General features: G+C 38.7%; 1 protein-coding gene across 2 annotated transcripts in view; it reads left to right on the top strand.

Moving 5' to 3' along the window:
• The window catches only part of LOC114512563 (serine palmitoyltransferase 1), a 79,931-nt gene that overhangs the window by 26,720 nt on the left and 39,805 nt on the right, over positions 1 to 13,406 (top strand). For both annotated transcript variants that reach the window (XM_028531493.2, XM_036021431.1), the window contains exon 6: positions 4,950 to 5,082. In XM_028531493.2, the coding sequence (XP_028387294.1) occupies positions 4,950 to 5,082 (133 nt within the window). The remainder of the gene's footprint in view (positions 1 to 4,949; positions 5,083 to 13,406) is intronic.

The following is a 13,406-nucleotide window of genomic DNA, read 5'->3' on the forward strand; positions in this document are numbered from 1 at the left end:
TTCTTTGTTTGTTTTGATCGTGATGCATGCAGATATCATTTACCTGTGGTTTATTGCTGATTCCCAGTATCTGCTTTGTATATATAATGCTTACTTGGCTCTTTGGTCTCAAGCTAGATCAAAAGGCAGTTAGTGGGAGGATATCATGGTTAGAGAGAGAGGCATTTAATTGTATTCTAAAGCCAACCGTAAACAGTTGTTTGTTTGTTTATTTTTAAATATATTTTCTTTCTTTGTTTTACAATAGTCAACTGAGCCATGACTCCATGTTTTAGTAGGAAGAACATTGGGTCATAAAATTCCCAGATCTGCCACTTTTTCCTCCTAGTCACAGGAGTACACTTTCCCAGAGTAGAAGACAAATAGTCCTTGTTTGCACAGCTAAGAACATTTTGGTAACAATGACATAAGATTCTATGCAAATATTTTTTAATATTTTATTTATTTATTTTGGGAGGGAGAAAGACAGGGAGAGAAACAGCTGTGTGCAAGAGAAATGTTGATTGGTTACCTGTCACACAACCCCAGCTGGGGACCCGGCCTGCAACCTAGGCATTTTCCCCCCACCAAGAATCAAACTGGCAACCTTTCAGTTTACAGGCCTGAACTCTTTCCACTGAGCCACACCAGACAGGGAAGATTCTGTGGAAACATTCTGAGAAACATTTAGCACTTTATTTATGTTCTAATAAGTGCATAAGTAAATTATTTTTACTTTTTTAGACAAACTGTTCAAGTCTTCAGAGATTAAAAAATGACAGTATGTAACACAAAAAATGGAGACCTAAAGAAAAAATATAGTTGGTTGGTTGTATTTTAACCTGTTCTAATGTTGATATCTGCTCTTATTAGAGTAAGAGGAGATATTACATAGATGGGAAATCAAACAAGTAACTAGTTGTTCAATATTCTGGATTTGGATAAATTAATTAGAAAACAGTGTAACTGTTTTTACCTTTTAAAAGAAAACCTTTTTTTTTTCTTAATTCTAGAAATGTTAATTTAATTGAACAAACATAGTTTATTTCCTTTTCCATGCAAGGCATTGTTCGGAGTTTTATAAACTCCAGAGATTCCCTGTAAAGCAGGTTCAGCTTTTACCATTTGACAAAAGAAGGACCTGCCAGGCACAGGGCAGGTTCCCACCTGTCCAGGGTCCACACCTGGTGATGAAGGGAGTAGCCCGGATCTGAACCCCTTGACACTTGCCATGACCAGACCCTGAGCTCAGTGCAAGGCATCCTGTACTGACCCTACCTCCCAGCTTTTCTCTTTGGTGAGGGAGCAGGTGCAAAGGGCAGCCAGTGCTGGAAGAGACAGAGACTTTTTTGGCCACCTGCCCCTATGGCCTCTTACCTACCACTTCAGTTCTTAGTAATGGGTGAATGAGAATGTAGCGCATGCAAATCTTATGGCATCAATTAGTGAAGTAGATCCTACACTCAGAAGACAGGCAGACAGTGGTGAGTAGGCCCTGGCAGTTTTCCTATTTGCTGTCTTCCTGTCCTTGGGTCAAGAGTTCCTTTGTTGAACAGAGTAACTATTATATATCAGGAGAAATTATATAGGTTATTCATATTTACCTATGACAAAACCCACTTCACAAGGCTAACATCACCTAAAACCCAGTGTCTTTAGATAGGAGCAGGACAAGGGCAGGGGTTTTTTTTAAACTTTTAGGACTGGGCAAAAAAAAACAATAGAGATTCTTTGTACCACTTTATGACAAGGACATAAAAACAGTTTTGAGTATATATAATGATGAGAGTATTCCTAACATACAATTTTCATCAACTGGGTAAAAACTCTGAAGCTCTAAAACAAAGCCAGATTTGTTTTACTGTCTCATTGCTAATCAAAGAAAATAGTTCTTTAGAGCTAAGTGTATAGAATGATTTAAAGTCGCTTTTGTAGTTAGCAAACGTAGCTTGCATCCATAGCATTTTTTTTCTTTATGAAATAGTGATGGAATGAAAGCAAAGCCCTGCAGCTTGTGTTGTCCACATGCCTAGCTAAATTGTGATGATTTGGGGTAGGTAGGCAGCATTGTAATTTGAAGGAGACTTTCCACAGGGGATCTGCCTTCGTGTCTAATCGGAAGTGAGAGGTGGCAGGTGGTGGGGACCTGCCTGTAGGGTCACATCCTTGGATTTGGTGGTGTTGATGTTGCATATCTGATGCTCGAAGAGCCAAGCACCCTTTTGGTACCATTTTGACCTAATGGGATATATTCTTTGTTATTATAAAAATCCCAAATTTATTTAATGTTGATGTAATGAAAATGTCAGTTCTATAAAGTGACTATAACTGATTAGTAGTGTAAGTCGTGTTTTTTTCTGTAATAGATTAGACTACGTTGGTATACATATTTTTTAACTTATAAATGGGATGAAGCATGTTTAGATTTTTTTTATCGTCACTTGATTGGAATAAGATAAATAGCTCATTTTTACAATTTTGTAACATGCTATAAAAATCCATAAATAAAGAGGGCACTTTCTGGCTTTTGTTATTGAATTTTCTCGTGTGTGTGTGTGTGTGTGTGTGTGTGTGAATATCTTGAAGATGTGACTTAGACTTATTTTGAAGTCTAAATCTTTACAGAGTCAGCTTTATGAGACTCACGATATCTGTGCTCTGTGGGCTGCTTTGGAATTCTATTCTTTCCTACTGTATTTGAGAAACCAGTCATGATTCATCTTTATTTTTTAATTTTTACTTATTGATTTTAGAGAGAGAAGGGAAAAGAGAAAGTAATAGAGAGAGAAACATTGATTTATTGCTCCACTTACTTATGAATTAATTTGTTGCTTCTTGTATGTGCCCTGACAGGTGATCAAACCCACAACCTTGGTGTATCAGGACAACACTCTGACCAACTGAACTACTGGCCAGGGCTGCTGCTGAATTTTCTAATTCCTTGCCGTATCTCTCTTGCCATCCAGTTGAAGTTTAGTTTAGACCATCTGTGTCTTTCTGGTTTCCACCACCACCTCTGGTTTGTTGTTGAGTGTTCTTTGTCTTTAGTCAGAAATCACTGTGGGTATGCTGTATTTCTGAGTGCGGAAGAGACCCAAGTGTTTAAGACAAGTTTGTTGAAAGCATAACTTCACCCTCTGGCCCAGAGTTCTCTGATGACAGCTGCGGATGGCTCACTTAGCTGTGGTAGAAACCCTGATCCAGTGCTTATCAGAGTATCTGTCTTTATGCAATATTCACTAAATGTTTGATTAGTAAATGAATTAACTGAGAAGATTGTTGGATCCCCCTCATTTGACTACTTTTTTAAAATGTAGGCCTTTGTGAAGTTATAATTTTCATAATTAAACAGCATCATACTTGCCTCATAAATCAGAGAGTATGTTCCCAGATTTTAGATGCTTTGTTCATATGTGCTAAGGAAGTTGTTTGTTTATTTTGTAGCTGAACTGCCCTTACTTGTCTCTCCCTTAAAGGTGGTAAACCCCTTGACCTTGACAGTTAATCTTGTCCCCTACAGTGGAAATACCTACTCCACTTAGAGTCGAGCTTTGTACTCAGCTGGGTTAAGTCATCTCTTGTGTATCTCAGTTCTTCAGGTATTGTCCCTTTTCCCCTTCTCACCAAGAAGGCCTCTGAGGAGGAGGTGGCATACCTGTCCCCCTGGAGTAGGGAAGTGCAGGGCCCTGCCTCCTCCCTAGTCTCTGGAGTGAGGTGCCAGTGCTTCCTGCAGGGAAGGCTAATGCTGAAGGTGGTAACGTTCACTGGTCTCTTGGAGTGATGCTGCCACCCACAGCACAGAGTCTCAGCATCTGGCCTAGAGGGCTGTGCCAGCTCCTCAGCCCTCCTCACCATCCCTCATTGGGGACTGTCTAGGTCCCTGCTGCTGCTGGGACTTCTGAGTGCCCCTCAGTGGCTGTGTTGTAGCTCCCTCTTCCATGGTCTCAAAGTCTGCCTTTACCACCTCTGACCTCTCTTTTCCGTGAAGCTGCAAGTCATCTTTCCTTATCAGCTTCTTAGTTCTCCTTGCGTAAGGCATTGTGGTAAAACCATGATTCAGTTCTCCAGGTTTGGGTCCTGCCATAGTTATAAGTGCTAAAGGAAGTTTAAAATTTTTTTCTTTCCTGAATAATGCATATTTTAAGACCACTTTGGAGTTTTCAGGTTCAAAGCCAGTCTGTGCACTGTTTATTCTAGACATTGCTAGTTCTTCCATCCCAGGGTATAAAGCCTCATGGCTTAGCCTGGGATGGTGAAAGCCTCTAAGAAATCATATGAGAGGGAAAAAACAGTTGAATAATTTCAGTTTGTTTCCATTATTACATCCACATTCTTCTTAGGCTGTCACTATAAAAGGACCACATTTCTCTTAGTACTTTAAATTTGAATTCCGCAGTACACTTGAAAAGGAATTGAGGCAGAAACTCAGTCCTGCAGAGTGATCGCAAATGCTACAACTAGGTACTGACACTAGCTGCAGAGGAGTGAGCACCACTCCTCAAAGTCACTGTCTGGATGCAGAGTATGGGTTTTTTTATGTTTTAAATGAAGTACTTTTCTTGTTTTTTCCATTTAAGAGCTGGTTGACCAGTTGCCTTGGTGCCTGGTTTGGTACCTTCTACTGAAATGCAAAAAGTCATTAATAATTAATATTGTACATTAGTAAAGTACTGTTGCCCTTGGTTGAGGGACATTAAGCTGCTAAAGTCACTGTGCCTTGAATTCTTAAGCTAGAGTTATCAAAGCAAAACCTCAGATTAGAGCCATTGAGTAGCTGATTCACTTCACAGATTTTAGAAGTAATGTTAGCTCAGAATTATCTTAATAGATCTGATGTAATTTATAACTTAAAAACAATTACAGTTTGGCCATAAGGTGACAGTATTAATAACTAAACTTTATTTTTATTCTTTAGTTAGTAGAAAAGTTATATGACAGTTTAACCATTTAGTTTTTTATTATTGAAATAGATGTACACTTGGATTTGGAAGATCGTCTAGCAAAATTTATGAAGACAGAAGAAGCCATTATCTATTCGTACGGATTTGCTACCATAGCCAGTGCTATTCCTGCTTACTCTAAGAGAGGGGACATTGTATTTGTGTAAGTAACCTTTACCTAACATTTCTAGTCAAAATTCCTGTGGAAATAATATTGACCCTCCTGAAGAATTCCTTTCTTAGAGGTTATCTGCCTAAAATAATAATGGATACTCTGTTTGTAAAGAAATATATATCACCCCAGTCAAGTAATTCTATAGAATATCTGAGACTATCATTAGAAAGATGAGTACGTAAGGTGTTGGTACTCAGTTGTCTTTCATTATGATTTTATTTATTGATGTTGAAAAGCCAAACCTGTACAGGGTGAAGCCAGCCATCTGCCTTCCATATGCAACTCTGTGACAGTATGTTATCCTTGTGAGTGTGTGGTCACAACCCACTCATACTGCCTGGCAGAATCACTCCACTTATCAGCACCCCCACCCCAGTTCCTGGTCTCTGCTGGTCTTGCTTTGTGGTGTGTTGAAAATATAAAAGCCATGAGTTGAGGACTTCCTTCACTTCCCCTGAGCATATCCACACACTCAGACATGTGTGTACTGGATGGGTTGCCATTTATGTGGAGAAGAAGGGCAAAGAGAAGAGGGTCATGGGCTGGGGTAGCCCAGGCAGGTGCTTGTACCTGTCAGAAGTGCCTGCCTCTAGCTCAAGCCTCTGTTATGTTTTGAGTGGTCTGTTAAATGACTTGTTTAATTTTAAAAACAAATTTACTTTTGCTTCTTCTTTTTAACACCATAGCCAGGATAATCTTTTTTAAAAAATGCAAATCTGGTTGTGTTACACTCTTTTAAGAGCTTCCATTGTTCCTAAAATAATACCCAACTTTTTATTTTGATCTTGTGAGTTCTAGACTACTCTTCAGGCTCATTTCATGCCATTTCCCCTCAGGTCATCGTACTGTGGCATCACCAGCCTTATATACTAGTTTCCTCTCACCTCAGGGTTTTTGCATGTACTAAGAATCTTGTTTCTCATCTCATCTCATGCTTAGTTCATGCTCACACTGCATGCAATATCAACCTATGCAGGAAAGTCTCCCCTAATCTCTCAGACTAGGTCAAGACCCCCTGCTACATGTGGAGAAGACCTTACAGAACGAGGAGTCTGGTGCCTTATGAATCTAAGACCACATGGGCGCTCACTTCCTGTCAGAGTCCCTCTGCTCCTCAGGCCTCCTCATGTACACATGCATGTGCACCTACACACCCTTTGCTCTTTGCCCATCTTGCCTTTGACTCATTGGAATCCTCTTTTATTAACACTGTCAATAGTTTATAGCAGTTCATTGCCTATGGCGGCATTTGCCTTTTAATAGTGCTCAGTAAATACCAGTCCAGTAAATGAGTGAATGGAGGCTGGCTCTCCAAAAAGGGGTAGAGTGACTTGGCTTCCCAGCCCCAGTTAACTGGGCCCCTGCAGCCTCCTGCTGCTTTTCTCTCACTGTTAGAATTCCTTCTAGTGTAGCAAGCCCCACATGGGCTGCAGCACTGGCTGCCCAGGGTTTCATGATACATGCTGCACCTTTCCCTGTCACCTTGCAACAACCTGGGAGCTCGCCAGCACATGGCTTGTAACAGTGTTTTCCATGTGACCATGGAAATGAATGCTTTTATTAACTCTTTGCACAGTTAAAAAATCAAATAAGAAAGACTCATCACAAACTTGAGAGCTGCTTACTTAAATAACATTTCTAGTTTTTAGTAAAAACATAGTTACAGACAACTATAATGTCATCCAGTAGCACTTCATACAAGCACCCCACAATAAATTTCTGTTTGAGTTTTAAGTCCAGAAAAAGTGTACAGTTACAACTGAATTTGTATTCTTCCTTTGTCAGATAATAAGCACTATGTCATCTTTGGTTTTAACTACTAGGAAACATAGGCTAAATTCACATTCATACAGTTTCTACTGAGTCATTAGACAATTTATTCTCTTTTTTTTTTAAATAAGACTTTACTTTTTTTTTAAATATTTTTCTTTCTTTATTTTTAGAGAGGGAAGGAAGGGGGGGAGAGAGAGACAGAGAGACATCAATGTGTGGTTGCTGGGGGTTATGGCCTACAACCCAGGCATTTACCCTGGCTGGGAATCGAACCTGGGACACTCACAATTTATTCTCTTATACAGACTTTTAAATATTCTGCTTCAAATTCAGTAGAAGCATTAGAGGTAAAATGGTGTTTAGTAAACTTAATTCATTAGGAATGGACAATATTCCCAGTGCTTCCTTTTCTTTCTTTTTCAGTCAACAGTGATAATGCCTTACCAGTGGTAGGTCTCAGCACAGTGGTTGTTCATACACTTGTCTGCCCTGGTCATTCTAATATCACTTCATTTACCTTTTTTTTAACAAGGTGTTTTATATCGAGATACTTGTAGATGTGCATTCATTTCTAAGAAATACTAACAGATCCTTTGTGTCCTTTACCTAGTCTCCCTCAATGGTCACCTCTTGCAAAACTATAATACAGTTTCACAGCTGGGATTTGACATTGATAAAGTAAAGCTACAGAACATTTCCATCACCAGAAGGATCCCTCGTGTTGCCACTCCCATGTCCCTCTCACCCTACCATCTTTTTTTTATGTTTTAAGGTGAAGTTTATTCTATATTTGATTTAATTAAGTCTGTCAAAATAGTGTCATTTAACATACAATCAATATAAAAAATTTTAGCAAATTATTTTACATTGTGTTTTTTAACTTTTAATTTTTCAATTATGGTTGATATACATTATTATATTAGTTTCAGGTATACACCCCACAGAGCTTACTTAGTAAGCTTATATAACTTACTAAGTGATCATCCCAATAAATCTTGCACCCATCTGACACTGTACATAGTTATTAGGATATTATTGGCTATATTCTCTATGCTGTACTTTATATTCCCATGACTATTCTGTAACAACCTATTTGTACTTCTTAATCCCTTCACCTTTTTTACCCATCCCCTCAAACCTCACTCCCATCTGGCAGTTATCAAAATGTTCTCTGTTTATTTTGTTTTTTCAATTCAATTGTTGATAGGTGTGTATTAGCATTTTTTCATTTTTATTGCAGTTTTTCATTATCATTTATCCCCCTTATAGTCCTCTCCCCCCAACAATCTCCACACTGTTGTCCATGTCTGTGAGCCATTTTTCCTTTTAGCTTTTGTTTTTCTTATTATTATTCTTAAAGAAGGCCCTTTAACATTGCATATGCTACTGGTTTGGTGGTGATGAACTCCTTTAGCGTTTTCTTGTCTGGGAAGCTCTTTACTTGTCCTTTGTGTGATTCTAAATGATAGCATTTCTGGATAGAGTAATCTTGGTTTAGGCCCTTGCTTTTCATCACTTTGAATATTTCTTTCAAATCCCTCTGGCCTGCAAACTTTCTGTTGAGAAAATAGCTGAGAACCTTATGGGAACCCCCTTGTAGGTAACTATTTTTCACTTGATGCTTTTAAGATTCTTTATTTTTAACTTATTGCATTCTAATTATGATGTGTTTTGGTCTGAGCTTCTTTGGGTTCATCATCTTTGGGGATCTTTGAGCTTCCTGGACTTGTGTATCTATTTCCTTCAGCATGTTGAGGAAGCTTTCTTTTACCAAATAGGTTTGGTACCTATACCAAATAGGTTTTTGATTTTTTGCTTTTTTCTCCTTGTAGCATGCCCATGATACAAATGTTGGTATAATTGAAGTTGTCCCAGAGGCTCCTTACACTACCCTCATTTGGGGGGATTCTTTTTTCTTTTTTTTGTTTTTCTTATGGGGTGTTTTTTGCTTGCTTATATTCCAAATTGTTGATTTGATTCTCAGCTTCATTTACTCTATTACTGATTCCCTGTGAATTATTTTTCATTGCAATTGGTATATCCTTCATTTCTGACTGGATCTGTATTATGCTGTTGAAGTTCTCACTAAGTTGAACATCCTTATAACCAATGTTTTGAGCTGTGCCTCTACTAGATTGCTTGTCTCCATTTTGTTTGTTGTTTTTTCTGGAGTTTTGGTCTGTTCTTTCATTTGGGACATATTTTTTTGTCTCCACATTTTGGCAGCCTCCCTGTGTTAGTTTCTTTGTATTAGATAGAACTGCTATGATTCCCTGGCTTGGTGGAGTGACCTAATGTGATAGGTGTCCTGTAAGGTCCAGTGGCACAGCCTCCCTGATCGCCCAAACTGAACACGTCACATACCCCCACCACCACCACCATGTGGACTGTATACACCCTCCTCTTATAGTTGAGCTTTGATTGCTGTTGGCACTTCATTGGGAGGGATTTACCACAAGGCTGATTAGCTACATAGACTGTCTTGTGACCACCAACCACCATGGAGGATCATCAGTGCAGGGCCAACACCATAGAGCAGGACTTAACTTCAGCAGGGCTCTGATACCCATTGAGTCCACCCCTTGAATGTGTCTCTTGTGGAGGTGGTTAAATGGTGTGGTCTTCCACATGGTCTGAAGCTATCTGTTCAGTGTGCTGGCCCTGGGGCCTGCTGGGAGGTACAGGCCAAAGTCAGCTGCCACCTGTGTTCTGCTCAGGGCCACCTGGCATGGGCTACAAAGCACTCATGGCTGCTACTTGTGCTGGGCTAGGAGGTGCCCAGGCAAGACCATGCTGTGATGCAAGGCCAGCTGATAATCAGTGCTGGGCCTGGGGCCACTTAGTGAGACATACAAGGGCATTCTGAGGCCATACGTTGCTTGTTTGAAAGATTTTAGGAAAATCTGAAGGAGAAACCAAGATAGGCCATTCTGTGAAAAAGCGACTGGTAACAGCATGGGGGGTGGCCTGAAAGTTGGGTAGGGCAGGGCCTTGGGGAGTCACCTGGCCAGAGCAAACAGTGTGAGCCAGGTTAATGGAGACTCAGATGTAGTACTTGCTGCTGGCTCTGTGGAGAGGGCTCATCAAAGTAACAGTGGCCTCTGCTAGCACTTCTGTCTGTGAGAAAGCTGTCTTCCAGCTCTTGCCCTGATGCCAAATACTTCAGTTCCTACCCATATGTCCCTGGTTCCTTTTGAGCTGCTGCCCCAGCACTGGAGCTCAGAGGGAGTGAATCCAAGTGAATCTGTGTGGGGGCCCTTTAAGAGGAACTGCCTGGGACTCCAGAAGCCTCTGTCTCCCATAGCCTCAATCCCTGCCAGTTTTTGTGGCCAGAAGTTATGGGGACTTACCTTCTTGGCACTGAAAACTAGGGCTGGGGAACCAGGTGTGGAGTTGGGACCCCTTCCTCTTCAGGGGGGACCTCCACAGCTGAAATATCCCTCCCAAATTTATCCACTGCCATGTGGGTGTGGGGTCAGCCCTCTTGTGTGTCTCTGCCCCTCCTACAGATTTCAATGTGGCTTCTTTAGTTCTCTAGTTTTAGGACTTTTTTCAGCCTGATTTCAGGTGGTTCTGAATGTTTGTTTTGTAGTTTAGTTGTAATTCTGATATAGTATTGAGAGTAGGCAAGTATCCCATTAACCTATGCTTGTACCCACTTTTTGATCCCTGGCAAACCACCAGTCTGTTCTCCATTGTTCTCTATAATTTTGTCATTTCAATTTTGTTGTATAAGTGCAGTCATACAGTAGGAAATATTTTGGGATTGCTTTCTTCAATCTCTGGAGATTTCTTCAAGTTTTTGTGTGGATCAAGAGTTCATTCTTTGAAGGGCAGAATCATAGTTCCATGGTATGGCTGCACCACAATTTGTTGAACCGTTCATCTCTTCAGGATATCTGAGTTATTTCCAGTTTAGGACTCTTACAAACAAACCTTCACATACAGGTTTTTCTGTGAACATAAGTTCTCATTTCTCTGGGATAAATGCCAAGGAATGCAGTTGCTAGGTCATACGACACTGTATATTTAATGTTTTAAGAAATCGCCAAACTATTTTTCAGAGTGGCTGTATCATTCTTCATTGGCATCAACAGTGAATAAGTAATCTAGTTTGTCCACATCCTCAGAAGCATTTGGTATTATCAGTATGTTTTTATTTTAGCCATTCTGATAGATGTGTAGAGATATCTATCTTACTGTGGTTTTAATTTACATTTCCCTGATGGTTAATAATGTTTACTTTCTTTGGACTTTGGTCTCAGCATCAGAATAATACTTCATAAAATCAATTGGAAAGTATTCCCTTCTCTTCTATTTTCTGGGGAAATTGTATAAAATTGTTAATCCTTTAACTGTCTGGTCGAGTTCTCCTGTAAAACCAACTGAACCTGGAGACGGAAGTGTTTTAATTATGAATTCAATTTCCTTAGTACTTACAAGGCTATTCATATTATTTACGTCATATTGGGAGAGTTGAGATAGTTTGTGTTTTTCAAGGAATTTTTCTGAAGTTGTCAGAATTTTATGTGTAGCGCTCTTTGACCCTTGTTATCCCTCTAATGTCTGCAAAACCTGCAGTGATAACCCTGCCTGCATGTCTGCTGTCCTTTTTGTCAGCCTTGCTAAGGGTTTGTCAATTTTATCGATCTTTGCATGGAGTCAGCTCTTTGCTTTATTGATTTTTTTCATTCTGTTTTTGTTTTCAGTTCTGTTTAGTTTTTGTGTTATATCCTGCCTTCTCATTACTGGTTTATTCTGCTGATTTTCTAGGTACTTGAGGTGTAAGCTTAAATTATTGATTTGAGATTTTCCACTTTTCTAATGCATGAGTGCTATGGATTTCCCTCTCAACATTGCTTTATTTGTGTCCCACAAATTTTGATGTGTTTATTTTCATTGTAATCTATTTCCCTTTAACCTTCCCTTTGACCCCTGGGTTAGTTATATAGAAGTGCATTGTTTAGTTTCCAAGTGTTTTGAGATTTTAAATTTGTTGCGGTTTGTTTTGTGGCTCATGATGTAGTCTGTCTTAAAATATGTTCTGTTGTCACTTTTAAAATGAACATTTTCTTCAACTGAGCATGTCTTGGTTTTCTCCTCATTCCTAAGGGATATTTTTGGTAGCTTTAGGGTTTGGATTGACCTCTTTTTAGTTTGTTTCACCATTTAAAATAAATTGTGCTCTCTTCTGGTCTCCATGGTTTCTGATGAGATATCTACTGTTATTCATACTGTTTTTCTCTTCTATGTAAAGTGTTATTTTTCTTGGGCTGCTTTCAAGATTTTTTTCTTTGTCATTTTCAAAAATTTGACTCAGATTGTCTTGACATTTATTTGTCTAGGTTTATGTATATGAATTTTGCTCAACTTCTTTAATCTTTAGGTTTAAGCCACTTGTAAAATTTGGGATATTTTCAGTCATTATTTCTTTGAGTACCTTTTTAGCCCCACCCTCTTTCTCTTCCTTGGGACCCTACCGGTGAGAATGTTCCATCCTTTAAGTCTCAGAGGTTCCTGTTTCTAGTCAGTTCGATCTCTGTGGTTTACATTGAGTAATTTCTAGTATTACAGTCTTTTAGTACACTGATTCTTTCTTCTCTCTTTTCCATTCTGCAGCTGAGCCCTATGCACCAAGCTTTTTCGTAAGGTTATTTTGTTTTTCAGGTCTGATATCTTCATAGGGTTCTTCTTTGTATCTTCTGATTCTTTCCTGGGGCTTTCTGGTTTTTAGATTTGTTTCAAGATTGTTCATAATTGCTCATTGAAACTTTTAAATAGTTTTACTTTAGGGTAACTATGTTACTAGTCTTTGAAACAGCAGGGAGAAAAATTAAATTTTTAAAATAAAAATTCAAAATACCATATGATCCCAATTAAAAATATAAATTGCAGAATTTTGCATGGTTTCTGTTTTACTTTTAATTTTTTTAATTACACTTTACATTCAAAATTATTTTGGCTTAGTTTCAAGTGTACAACATAATAGTTAGAAACCATATACTTTACAAAGTGTTCACCTTGCTATTTCTAGTACCCACCTGGCACTATACATTGTTATTACAGTATTATTGACTACATTTCTGTGCTGTTACATCCCATAACTCTTAATTAACTTTTGTTCTTTAGATACCACATACAGGGGTGGGCAAAAGTAGGTTTACAGTTTTGGGTACACAAAACAGAGAGTTTATTCTTGTATTATTGTTTATTATATTACAACTGTACGTCTATTTATGCCCACCCCCTGTATAAGTGAAATCATACATTGTTTTTCTTTGAATGACTTATTTTACTTAGCATAATTCCCTTTAGGTTTATCTATCCTGTTGCAAATGGTAAGATTTCATTCTTTTTATGGCTAAGTAATATTCCATTGTATATATGTACCACACCTTTTTATCCACTTCTCTATCGATGGGCACTTGGGTTGCTTCTATATGTTGGCTACTGTAAATAACTTTGCAGTGAACATAGTGATGCATATGTTCTTTCAAATTAGTCTTTTTTTTTTTTTTTTTTTTTTTTTTTTTGAGAAA

This window comes from Phyllostomus discolor, chromosome 3, assembly GCF_004126475.2.
Source record: "Phyllostomus discolor isolate MPI-MPIP mPhyDis1 chromosome 3, mPhyDis1.pri.v3, whole genome shotgun sequence".
NCBI lineage: Eukaryota > Metazoa > Chordata > Mammalia > Chiroptera > Phyllostomidae > Phyllostomus > Phyllostomus discolor.